Source organism: Astatotilapia calliptera, chromosome 2 (genome assembly GCF_900246225.1).
Source record: "Astatotilapia calliptera chromosome 2, fAstCal1.2, whole genome shotgun sequence".
Taxonomy (NCBI): Eukaryota; Metazoa; Chordata; class Actinopteri; order Cichliformes; family Cichlidae; genus Astatotilapia; species Astatotilapia calliptera.
Genome location: NC_039303.1, coordinates 19,096,553 through 19,110,403, shown reverse-complemented (window position 1 = coordinate 19,110,403; position 13,851 = coordinate 19,096,553). Strand labels below are relative to the sequence as shown.

Here is a 13,851-nt window from a genome sequence, read left to right as displayed (position 1 = left end):
CCCCACCCTCATTCAGATCTGGCGTTTGGAATTATTTTGGTTTTCATGTGACGTATGACCCTGAAGGTGAGCGCGTCATGGACTAAAGTAAAACAGTATGTTGGATGTGCCATGCAATGCTCAATTACATGGGTGGGAACTAGTGTGTTAGCGCAGTTAGCTCGTTAACGTGTTGGCCGTCCAGCCCCATGCACGGAGCGATCGGCGGTAGCTCGTTAACGGAGATTTGCCGTGTTGTGGCGTTAAGGTCATTTCAACGAGATTAACCTGAAAGCACTAGTGGGAACACAACGAATATGACTGCACATTTACGCCGACATCATCCTAGTGCAAAGACAAAAACAACAAGCATGCTACTAACTTTAGCCGAGTCATTTAGACAGCTGTTAGCACATGATTCTCCTTATGGGGACCTGATATGTTTAATATGCTGCTGAGAATATAGCCCAGAAGAAGCGGATAGTATAGCTTTTATTTTGGAAAGAGCCATTTCTCTGTAATAAACTCTCTTTTCCAAAGATGAGTGATTCCTCAATCAGATACAGGGCTCGCAATATCGCTAGCCCGACGTCCTGGGGCTAGCGATTTTTCCAGTCGGGCTACCAAAATCTATCTCTGCCCTGCCCGTCGGGCTATCGTAGGAAGGAAAAATATATGTCAATGCTTTTGCATTCTTTCAGAAATGTAGCTGGGTAATTATGTCATTGGGTGAGCCACTGTCAATATGTGACATATTGAAATCGCGTTTGAATTTGCGCTTGTTTTTTGCTTTCACTTTGCAATCGCACGAACTGTGTATAGAGAGCGACAGCACTGATTGGTGAGTGATGATAATTTGCGCATCAATTCCTCTGACATCGTCTTTTCAATCGTTAGCTTACTATGCAAACATGACAAGTGAAATCTCCCACAGCAAGCTTAAACATGTGAGAGGTTGATCGCGCAGAGAATCGCTGAGCGTTATGTGAGTGCGTGTGTAAAAGCAGCAGGATATATATTTTAGTTCTGCTGAGCCAAATAAGACAGGTCAGGGTGAAGAAGTGACAGCCAAAGAAAAGCTTACCACAAAACGGAAAAGTTATGACAAATCAGACTATAAGGCAAAAAGAAAGTGCAGCTTACTTACTGTACTTTTGAGTTAAAATATATATTTATAATTTTAATAAATGACAAATTAAAAAGGCATGAACATTTTTTTTGTATCGAAAAAATATCGAACCGTGACACCAAAGTATCGAACTGAACCGAACCGTGAATTTTGTGTACCGTTGCACCCCTAATAAATACAATATTTTGTAATTTAATAATGAGTTGTGAAATAAAATATGCAAAAAGACATCGAAATGAAATTGAAAAGGATTGGTGGAAAAGAAAAAAAAGACGGTATTGTTTATTTATTTGACTTTTTAAATTGTATTTTTAAAAATCAGTTTTTTAATGCAGAATTCAAAAATATGTTTTTAATTCAGTTTTGTTTTTTGTAAATCCCTTTACATTTTAAGAAATGACAAATTTAAGTTAAAAAATGTCAATTTTAATACGCAATTAACTATTCAACTATTCAACATCCCGACATGCTTTGCCCATAGTTAGACATGAATCTGACAGAATAGCAGCACTTTCCTCATTCATGTTAAATGATTTGGTTTTCAGTGGCTGTGGCTTTTGTGGACATTAACAAAAGAAAGCAATAAAATGAAAGTTCAAACAGATCATTTGACGCCATGGAGACGAACTATGTCTGTGTCATACTTAAGAAGAAGCTCCCACTCATTCTGATATTAATCACATGTCATTCCAAACTGCTTACACGTATGTAGGCAGAGTCCCAGTTGAAACTTGCAGAAAACAGGCACAGCTTGTTCTAATTTTTTCTCAGTCTGCATGCAACGTTCTAACCTATCTGAAGCTGTAAGTTCTTTATTACTAGACACATTATTACTACATTACTTCATTCATTACTATTCTTTCTTCATTACTTTGCCATCTTTGCATGTAAATCACATGAAGAGTGTAGTCAGAAGCCTGATCGCCTCAAGTGGTTCCTGGTTTACCTCTGCTGTTTGAAAGGACACAGTGCTTTCTAGTAAAAGAGAATCCTTCACAGGATGGAAGGAGAACACCTTGGTTTTTGTAAGTGGAGGCAGGTTGTGGAAGTCTTGCATTTTCTTCAACAATTAGCTGATGGTGGCACATACTATTCCACTTCAGTGCCACTTCTAGTATAAAAGGTAATTATTTAAATGACCCATGGTTGTGATAGTTGTGACATGCACAGCACCTGGTGGGTGAGCAGTGGTAGTCAGGTCCTCTCGTGTTTGCCAGTTCTTCCTTTCCACAGCCGTCTTGTGAAGCTCGATTTATAGCCCTGCTGCATATTTCTTATACTTGTGTGCTCATGTCCTGAAGTTTCTGCCATCAAAAGTGAAACTGAGCTAACTGACTGATGGACCTGTTATTCTAGTTCACCAGGCATCAACGGTAGGGATGGGTATCATTTAGGTTTTATCCGATACCAGTACCAAACCGGTACTTTTGAAATGGTGCCGGTGCTTAAACGGTGCTTGAACCGGTGCTCGAACCGGTGCTTAAAGAATGGAGAACACAAAATTGGTCCAAAAACCTCTCATGTTCAGCTGGGTTTTTTTTGTAAAAAGACAACAATATTAGCCTTTTCTGCAGCTATAGGGGATTTATGGTATCACTCTTGGCTGGAAGCAGTGCTTGATCAATGGGGAAAAAACACAAACTTTGTCCAAAAACCTCTCATGTTTAGCTGTTTTCCACTTTTTCTTTGGTCATTTTAGCCTTTTTGGCCAGGGTGAAGGGAGTATCTGCCATCAAACAAGAAGACGGTGTTTGCTAGTTCACCTTACGTGCATTAATTTAATAACGTGGTTAGCCTACTCAATGTAAACTACACACGAACAACATTAAGCTACTCATGCAGAGAAGAACGGCTGCTGCTGCCATCATCATCCGTCATCATTTCTGCTACACTGGCAGGGCTAGGGGCCAGGACTCTCCTCTTCGGGGTCTTTGGGGATGTTGCTCCGGGTCAGATAACAGGCAACCCACCCGCAGTAGATGTACTCCGTGTGAGGTCTCGGAGCAAGCTATCAAATACGGCGCATTTCTCGGCTTTTAACAAAATGCTATAAGCCACCTGGTGTTTCATCAGATTCGAGGTGTTACCTCCTTTGTACAGTATCAGCTTACAGCACTTGTTGCAGGCTGCTGAGTTTGCATCTTTTGCTGTGAAGTACAGCCAAACTTTGACCACTTTGCCTTGGGCATTTTTAATCTGTAGCTCTGCTCTAAAAGAACGTATGTACCTGAGCCCGCCTACTATGCTCGCAAAGGTAAAATGATTGGCTAGAATCCAAAGTGTGTGACATCTCAGGAAAAAAAGCACAGAAATAAAGCACCGAAATGTGCGCTGCTTTTCAGTCTGGTTTCGGTCTGCCATAATGGCACCGGATACCGGTACTCATCCCTATTAAACAGACACCAGGCGGATCTGCCCTCAACATTTAAATACCAATGGACTTTAACAGTCCTGCTCCTTTATAGAGAAACTCACTATTTCTGCCATTACTGGATAGAAAATGATGAATGTGATTTACAGAATAACTGTTCCTTAATATTTTATTTTAACATCAGCCTTCACTGATAGATGCTGGCTCTGTTACAGCTGTGGCAGAGATGTTAACCTAACCTAGAGTCAGAATTCAGTGTCAGTAAATGTTACTGAACAGTTACTGTTACTGACATATTTCTGAGTCTGTATTGAATGTAAAGGCAAACATATTGTAAGATGGATAAGCTGGATTTTAAATATTTCAGTGTAGCTTTGGGATGATGACTTGTCATCAGTAATGGTTACAGATCGTGTTGCGATAAAATAAGCCACCGTGAATGGAAAACATATCCAGTTAGTATACGGCGAGAAATGAGCTGGAGTTGAACTTGAACCGGGTCTGATCCAGTTTATGAACCTTTTAAATTTCATATCCATCCTGACTTGCAAGTGTACTCTGACCTGGGGGTGGTGTGCCAAGCCTTTTGAACCTTCAGGTGGATCCAGTTCTAGGTCGAACCACTGACCCACATAGCAAGCAGGTCTGTCGCTACATCTGGTGTCAAGCCGGCACTGCTGGTTGACTTCTGGCATGGTAAGTGGTACGTCAGCCACATATGGGCCAGGCTTGGCATAGATGGCACGGTCTATGCCAGTGGTTCCCAAACTTTTTTTGCCGGGCCCGCCTTTGTTTTACAAGAAAAATGTTCGCGCCCGTGCGCACGCGCGCACGCACAAACACATCCTCCAACCACACACACCCATATTTTGCTCCATTGCTGTTTATTTCACACCTCAAGCATTTAGTGAACAATTAAACAAGTAATCTGCAATAAATTACAGCTAGTAAGGAAATAAACTAACTCTTTTACGCTACATCCACACCTATATGGGTATTTTTTTGAAAACGCAGCTGTTTCTATGCGTTTGGGCCTTTCGTCCACACGTAAACAGCGTTTTGAATCACCGAAAACGGAGCTTTTTTAAAACTCCTTTTGTCACAAACTGGTAGTAGAAACTCAAGAGCAGAGCTGTTTGACATCTCCAAAAACAGTTTATTTACAGCACCAGTGCACAATATATACAGTGAAGGGAAAATCCAAACTCCAGGGAATCACGGGGAAGCTCTCTTACACTCGCTCACGTCTTCTTGCCCAAACTCACACACGCTCACACAGCAGGGAGGTCATAGGTCCAGGAAGGAAAGTCTGTAGCAGAATCACAAATCACAAGAATACTAAAGCACAGGTTCACAGGAGCTGGGAGGATCACTAACGTCTGTAGTACAATCATCCAGCGACGAGAGGAGCTGTGTTCCAGCCTCAAATAGTGCTCCAGGTGATGACAGCTGATGGTTGTCAGGTGTGTGGGCCAAGGGCGGGAGCCTGCAGTGAGTCCAACCAGGCAGAGAGAGAGAGAGAAAACCAAACAACACATGTAGCCTTGTGGGGCTGGCCGGGCAGGCACGGAGACCATGACACCTTTTTTGCGTTTACGTGTGGACGAGGCGTTACGGTGTGATTATTTTACATGTAGTTGTTTTTTTCCTGTGTAATAATGTTCAACATTGCTATAAATACATTTTTCAAAAAATGCTCTCTGTGCAAAATGGGTTTAAAAACATAAACAACTGTGGGATCCTGTTTGTCCGTGATTTAAACAGCCCAACGCTGCTCCCGACGCAGGGAAAAGCAATTCTGCTGGGAGACGTACCTCGGCACTTGTGCAGGTGAAACCAAAGGGAAGATTTGCTTCACCATATTTTCTAGTCTTTGGCTTAGAATGAAGTTGGTTTGGAAACTTATTCAGCGATGCTTCATCTCCTGCTTTGCGTTTGTGTGGGCACCCCGTGCTAGCAGTGTCCAAGCGTTTTGTTTTTTCCCCCCCTTTTCATACCGCGCCCCCCCTGCAATGGCTCTGCGCCCCCCACACTTTGGGAAGGTCTGGTCTATGCGGTGGTATGCCATATCTGGCCCGATTATGGTATTAAGCTGGCACTTGTGACTGACTGGTGTCATGGCAGGGTGTATGTCAACCAGATGTGGGCCAGGTCTGGCAATGATGCACTATTTATGTTCCTGTTTTCCTGTTTTAGTTTGAAGACCCAAATGCCATGTTGCAACAGCTGTGGTAGTGCCAATCTTGAAAAAGCTTGTTCTGGATGTTGACATGGTTGTAAACTATGGACCCATCTCACATCTGTCTTTTTTTGTCCAAGATCTTTGAAAAAGTGGTTTTCAAGCAGCTCACTGAGCATCTGTCAATTAACAATCTGTTTGAAGCATTTCAGTCTGGTTTTAGACCAATTCAATTCAATAAAACTTTATTGATCCTGAAGGTTGACCTCGAAGGAAATTGGGTTAAGGCTGCCGACCTTTGCCAGCGCCGACCTACCCTTCTGACCATACATACATTACACAAACATCACATGGGGAAGACAGGTCAGAGAGGTATAACAGTGGAAAATGCACCACATGAGGAAAGATAAAGAGAAAAAAAAATAACTCCCCCCAGACTGAGCTCCAACAGGGAGATCAGTTTGAGAACAGAAAAAACACCTCTGCACATAGCACATGAAAAAAAACTCTTAATACACCAAAGAAACACATGACAAGCAACAGGGTAAATGGCAGGGTAATGGCAGTAAAGGGTGAGAGACAGCCGATTTAGACAGTACATCCGGGCCTGCAGCCTGTGCGCTTGTCTCCTTGATCCACCGTCTGCATCGGAAGGGAATAAGCGTCGAAGGCGTTTGGAAAGGGAGGGGGGGTGAGTGTGTGCATATCAGTGTATATGTATGTGTGTGTGTTTCCAGAGTTCAGCTGAGACAGTGTCCTTCGCCCTGCTAGGCTAAGTAAACAGTCTTCCAGCCAACCCAGGTGGCCTTGCATAGAATGGGAAGGAACAGTCTAAACACAGTCGTTATCAGGGATTTTCTGTGCGGTGGGGCACGGGGTCCCTCAGGGCTCTGTACTTGGCCCACTGCTGTTCTCGCTGTATTTGCTGCCTCTTGGTCTTCTTTTGCATTCTTTTAATGTAACCTTTCATTGTTATGCTGATGACCTGCAGCTTTAGCCCACTGCTGTTCACCCTGCTAACACATGACTGTACTGCACAGTACAGCTCAAATCACATCATCAAGTTTGCAGATGACACAACAGTGGTGGGTCTCATCACCAACAACGATGAGTCTGAATACAGAGAGGAGGTACAACACCTGGTGGACTGGTGTCAGAATAACAGCCTGTCTCTAAATGTTCAGAAGACTAAAGAGATGGTTGTTAACTTCAGGAAGAGCTCAATGGCCCACACCCCACTGCACATCAATGGATCTGCTGCTGAGATGGTCATTAGTGTGAAGTTCCTGGTGTGCACATATCAGCTGACCTCTCCTGATACATAGTGAAGGACACTCTCCACCCCTCACATGCACTGTTCTCCCTCCTTCCATCTGGCAGAGGATTTTGCAGCATTAAAACCGTGACGACCAGAGCAAGAGCTTCTTCCCCCAAGCAGGCAGGGCCCTTAACTCACTACCACAGAAGGACTGATATACACATACACCTCTACAGACACCTACAATACTCATCAAAGGACTCAAAAACAACAAAAAAAACCCCACAAATGCACTACAAACTGGACCTGGGAACAACATGCTTATTTGCGCACTCAGTCACATAGCTCTGAACACCTAAATTATACTATATTGGCACATTTTGCATTTTGCACGTCTTTGTCATGTCTCGTCAATAATATCCTGACAATAACTTGAAACACTGCAGAGGTTCTTCTTCATGCATTCGTGTTTTCACATATCGATTATTGTAACGCTCTCCTTTGTGGGCTGCCAAAGAAAAGTTTTAGAGGTTTACAGATGGTGCACAATGCAGCTGCTTGCATTTTAACTAAAACTGGAAAATGTGAGCACATTAGTCCTGTACTGAAATCCCTTCATTGGCTAGCTTGTCAGGTTCGAGCAGATTTTAAGGTCCTGCTGCTCACCTACAAGGCTTTAAATCAGGGGTCCCCAATCCCAGTCCACGAGGGCCGGTGTCCCTGCAGGTTTTATATGTGTCCTTGATCCATCACACCTGATTTAAATGGATAAATTACCTTCTCAGCGTGTCTTGAAGTTCTCCAGAGGCCTGGTAATGAACTAATCATGTGATTCAGGTGTGTTGACCCAGGGTGAGATCTTAAACCTGCAGGGACACCGGCCCTCATGGACTGGGATTGGCGACCCATGCTTTAAATGGTTTGGCACCTTCATACCTCTCCGACCTTTTACACCTTTATGTTCCATCCCGTGCTCTCCGATCTCAGGACTCTGGCCTGTTAAAAGTTCCTAGAGCCAGAAAAAAGACTATTGGGAGAAGACCCACTTGTTCACCCTATCCTACATGTCTCCATTCTCTGCCATTTAGTCTTTGACATTTTTATCGTTTTTAACTTTTATTGTGTTTTTTAACTTGTATTGCTTTTATTCATTTATCTCTTTATTTTCAAATAGCTGTACAGCACTTTGTTTGAAAGTGCTTTATACATAAAGTTATTATTATTATTAATGGAATATTTATGGAATATGCAGCTTTTTCAAGTATTAACTTGGTGGCTTTGGTAATAATGGTAATATGACTGATCCATATGGGCACAAATAATAGACACTTTTTTGTTCTAACGATGTTCCCCGACTTTCAAAATCGGTTTATCGTGAGCACCGACACATGAAACAACTTAAACAATATAACGGCTTCAAGCTCACACCGAGGCCTGTGGACACTGTCAGCCACTGAGACAGTAGACACATGTTTGTGTTTCGTTCATGAATGTTTCATACTTTAAGGCTGCCTGTTTATTTAAGGGAGATGATACAATACATTATAACTGTACATAATGATATCACAGATGATAGACTAAATAAACAGATTTTAGATAGATGCTTGTGCATTCTTAAAGTCTTATATGTTGAATTGAACTGAGTCTGTCATCTGTTCACAGCCTCTCCCAGTCAGTGCTGTAGTCCATGCCTGTCTCACTGTACATGATGTTTTCAGCACAAACACTTTAAAGGTGATAATTTAATAATACAGACAGCAGTGTAGTCAAACACTGTTAGTTTTATTGGGAATAAACTTTAAAAAACCCCACTAACAAACATCTGTCTCCTATTTTGTGTGTCATATAGGAAAGAAGCATCAATATCTGATGAGAAGACTTGCTGTGGGTTATTTTGTGGTGTTTGGTGCAGTTTTCTTGTTTTGTGGGCTTGTTTATTTTCAAGGGGAGATGAATATCTCTTACAGGTTGATTTGTTCACATTTTCACATCTTAATTTTTAAGTGAAATGTGTGTTTTCAGTTTATACACTATATGCATATAAGGCAGCCCTTTGCTTTTGCAGTATTTTTGTGTGGTGTGTTTTTCTCTGTTTTAACAAAAAGGGAACAAAGGACATTTAAGTCAACCTAAGATGATTTGTTTTAGTCTTACTGAGGTGATGCAATCATGCATTCTTTTTTTGATAATGTGCCGGAAAAGCTTGAAAATAGACCTTGTAAGTGCTTAAAAGTGCTTGACTTTGACCCTGAAAAGTCGTATGAGCCCTGTGCTCAACTTTATCAATCAGGAAATGAATAAACTGACTATCATTTGATGTAACAAACTCAGACTATTAGCTTAACCTGCTTCTTCAGCCTGTTGAATACTGAACAACAGTTTGTGGCTTGGAGTTATCTGCTCAGATCTGTCCTCTCGCAGTGGCTGCTAGTCTGCCAAATGTTTGCAATATTTGCCTTACTGTTCTCAGATAGTGTGCTGTGACTCTTAAACCACACAGTTTAACCAGAATAGCTGATGTAGGATGGGGAAATGAAACAGTCAGACAAGTGAACAGTTTCGATTCAGAAAAAAACTGAATCAGACTGTAGTCGTTTATTGTAAAGCATCCACACTGCATTTTCGCAGGAAATGCACATTTTTCTAGTTACAAAGTGTCTTTGAACAGCAGAGGTGCAGAAGTGTGTGCATGTACCACAGAGCTGTGGCTCAGTGTCGAGTCTCACAGGCTTGAAGACATTTATTATTATTAACTTGTTTGATCTGCTGCTCAGCAGAAACGGGCACAAGCAGACATTTTGGACTATGTATTGTCAAGTTTTACAGCTTTTCCTACTGATAAAAACTGATCCCACTGATCCTTTATGGACGTTCATATTACACAAAGTAATCAAGAAATAAACAATTAAATGACAGAAGAATTTCTGTTTTGACTACAGTTTAAACAAAAAACAAAATCCACAATACTTCCTGTAATTTTACACATTTATTTCCAACAGTTTAAGTCCATGAAAATTACTTACTTCCTCATGTAGCTTTCTTTTTTTTGCACAATACCATTTTTTATTTCTTCAAGTCTATTTTTAGCACGAACAAATTATAAATAATAAATATTTAAAATTTGTTCATAAATTATAAATAAATTATGTATGTATTCATTTTACAAGCCCTGTCGTATTCACCTTTTATTTTGCTTTTTTGTTTTTAATCTCGAGTTTGTTGTTACGTTGTCTGTTTTCTGCAAAGCACTCATTGAATTGCGGCCAGCTCAATGAAAGGGGTTATAATAAAATGAACTAAATTTCTGGTCATGTTTGCCCTGTGTGCTTTCTGTGTGTGTGTGTTCAGACGTGTGTTGGCAGCAGCTGTCGTGGTTTTCCTCGGCCTGGTGCTGGTCTCTATGCAACTGCTGAGCACAGGACCAATCAAACCTGCAGAGTGGGTCATCAACCCTGCACATAGAAAGGTGAGAGCACAGTAGAGCAGAGTGTCCATGGTGTGGGTTTAGTGACTTATCTGTATTCAGAAGTGAAGAATCGTGATGGGGTAAAGGTCTGCAAGAGTTCAACATGTGCAGCACTCTGCCCTTCCTTCCTTCTTAAGTCAGACGTTTACATACATCCTGTCTCAAACCAATAGTGTCTACAGTGGAGTACAAATCTGAGATTGGTAGCATAACTGATATAGTGTGTGTGTGTGTGTGTGTATATATATTAGGGGTGCAACGATACACAAAATTCACGGTTCGGTTCGATACTTTGGTGTCACGGTTCGATATTTTTCCGATACAAAAAAATGTTCATGCCTTTTTAATTTGTCATTTGTTAAAATTATAAATATATATTTTAACTCAAAAGTACAGTTTTTAAATTTAACCCTAACCCTTGTGCGTGTTTTTTATTTTGACAGCGAATGTGCACCTGCGGACCACTTATGTGCAGCCCTGGTTATTTAGCTCGTCATATTGCAGCCACAGAAATTATTTTGTCCATGAAACCATAAAGCTGCACTTTCTTTTTGCCTTATAGTCTGATTTGTCATAACTTCTCCGTTTTGTGGTAAGCTTTTCTTTGGCTGTCACTTCTTCACCCTGACCTGTCTTATTTGGCTCAGCAGAACTAAAATATATATCCTGCTGCTTTTACACACGCACTCACATAACGCTCAGCGATTCTCTGCGCGATCAACCTCTCACATGTTTAAGCTTGCTGTGGGAGATTCCACTTGTCATGTTTGCATAGTAAGCTAACGATTAATAAGACGATGTCAGAGGAATTGGTGCGCAAATTATCATCACTCACCAATCAGTGCTGTCGTTCTCTATACACAGTTCGTGCGATTGCAAAGTGAAAGCAAAAAACAAGCACAAATTCAAACGCGATTTCAATATGTCACATATTGACAGTGGCTCGCCGATGCCAATGACATAATTACCCAGCTACATTTCTGAAAGAATGCAAAAGCATTGACATATATTTTTCCTTCCTACGATAGCCCGACGGGCAGGGCAGAGATAGATTTTGGTAGCCCGACTGGAAAAATTGCTAGCGTCGGGCTAGCGATATTGCGAGCCCTGTATCTGATTGAGGAATCACTCATTTTTGGAAAAGAGAGTTTATTACAGAGAAATGGCTCTTTCCAAAATAAAAGCTATACTATACGCTTCTTCTGCGCTATATTCTCAGCAGCATATTAAACATATCAGGTCCCCATAAGGAGAATCATGTGCTAACAGCTGTCTAAATGACTCGGGTAAAGTTTGTAGCATGCGTGCTTGTTGTTTTTGTCTGCTTCCACTTGTCTTTGCACTAGGATGATGTCGGTGTAAATGTGCAGTCATATTCGTTGTGTTCCCACTAGTGCTGTCAGTGTAAATCTCGTTGAAATGACCTTAACGCCACAACACGGCAAATCTCCGTTAACGAGCTACCGCCGATCGCCCCGTGCGTGGGGCTAGACGGCCAACACGTTAACATGCTAACTGCGCTAACACACTAGTTCCCACCCATGTAATTGAGCATTGCTTGGCACATCCAACATACTGTTTTACTTTAGTCCATGACGTGCTTACCTTCAGGGTCATACGTCACATGAAAACCAAAATAATTCCAAACGCCAGATCTGAATGAGGGTGGGGGAGGTTCAATTTGCCATGTTGCAAGGAGAGCTTAACTTCTGTCTCGCTAGCTTGCCCTGCGCTCTTCCTTCTGACGATGCTGTCTGTGTTGAGTACTCAGTGGATCTGCGCTCGACAGTGCAGCCTAGGTGGAGTAGTCAAACACAGATTCACTGAGCACAGCGCAAGCTAGCGAGACAGAAGTTAAGCTCTCCTTACAACATGGACCTCCCCCACCCTCTTTCAGATCTGGCGTTTGGAACTGTTTTGGTTTTCATGTGACGTATGACCCTGAAGGTAAGCGCGTCATGGACTAAAGTAAAACAGTATGTTGGATGTGCCACGCAATGCTCAATTACATGGGTGGGAGCTAGTGTGTTAGCGCAGTTAGCTCGTTAACGTGTTGGCCATCCAGCCCCACGCACGGGGCAATCCGCGGTAGCTCGTTAACGGAGATTTGCCATGTTGTGGCGTTAACGTCATTTCAACGAGATTAACGCTGACAGCACTAGTGGGAACACAACGAATATGACTGAACATTTACACCGACATCATCCTAGTGCAAAGACAAGTGGAACCAGACAAAAACAACAAGCACGCATGCTACAAACTTTACCCGAGTCATTTAGACAGCCGTTAGCACATGAATCTCCTTATGGGGACCTGATTTGTTTAATATGCTGCTGAGAATATAGCCCAGAAGAAGCGTATAGTATAGCTTTTATTTTGGAAAGAGCCATTTCTCTGTAATAAACTCTCTTTTCCAAAGATGAGTGATTCCTCAATCAGATACAGGGCTGGAAAAATCGCTAGCCCCAGGATGTTGGGCTATCTATTTTTCCAGTCGGGCTACCAAAATCTATCTCTGCCCTGCCCGTCGGCTATCGTAGGAAGGAAAAATATGCTTTTGCATTCTTTCGGAAATGTAGCTGGGTAATTATGTCATTGGCATCGGCGAGCCACTGTCAATATGTGACATATTGAAATTGCGTTTGAATTTGCGCTTGTTTTTTGCTTTCACTTTGCAATCGCACGAACTGTGTATAGAGAGCGACAGCACTGATTGGTGAGTGATGATAATTTGCGCATCAATTCCTCTGACATCGTCTTATCAATCGTTAGCTTACTATGCAAACATGACAAGTGAAATCTCCCGCAGCAAGCTTAAACATGTGAGAGGTTGATCGCGCAGAGAATCGCTGAGCGTTATGTGAGTGCGTGTGTAAAAGCAGCAGGATATATATTTTAGTTCTGCTGAGCCAAATAAGACAGGTCAGGGTGAAGAAGTGACAGCCAAAGAAAAGCTTACCACAAAACGGAGAAGTTATGACAAATCAGACTATAAGGCAAAAAGAAAGTGCAGCTTTATGGTTTCATGGACAAAATAATTTCTGTGGCTGCAATATGACGAGCTAAATAACCAGGGCTGCACATAAGTGGTCCGCAGGTGCGCTTTCGCTGTCAAAATAAAAAACGCGCACAAGATAAGAAGTTGCAACGCGTGTTTGCGTACATAAGATTTTCTGGAGGAGGACAGACATTTGTTTAGAACTCTTAAAGATGTTGAAGAAGCTCCTTTAAGCAATTACTTGTTCCTCCACCTCCAAAGAAATGTCAGCAGGAGTCAGAACCACAAAAGAAGCACATATTCTCGGAAAAGTGGTTGCAGGAGGTGAGCTGGCTTCAAACAAATGATGAACGCACAGAGATGTGGTGCGGAATGTGCCGTGAAAATCCCACTCTAACGGACAAAAACAGTGCTTTTTATATGGACGCAAACGTGCGTTGCAACTTCTTATCTGGTGCGCGTCTTTTATTT

The 13,851-nt window shown here is 41.9% G+C and overlaps 1 protein-coding gene across 3 annotated transcripts in view; it reads left to right on the top strand.

The window, feature by feature from the left end:
• st3gal5 (ST3 beta-galactoside alpha-2,3-sialyltransferase 5) overlaps positions 1–13,851 on the top strand; it is a 29,630-nt gene that overhangs the window by 7,163 nt on the left and 8,616 nt on the right. For 2 of the 3 annotated variants that reach the window (XM_026186180.1, XM_026186189.1), the window contains exon 3: positions 10,265–10,382. The exons of the other annotated variant lie outside the window; for it this stretch is intronic. In XM_026186180.1, coding sequence (XP_026041965.1) covers positions 10,265–10,382 — 118 coding nt within the window. The remainder of the gene's footprint in view (positions 1–10,264; positions 10,383–13,851) is intronic. 3 annotated transcript variants of the gene reach the window in all.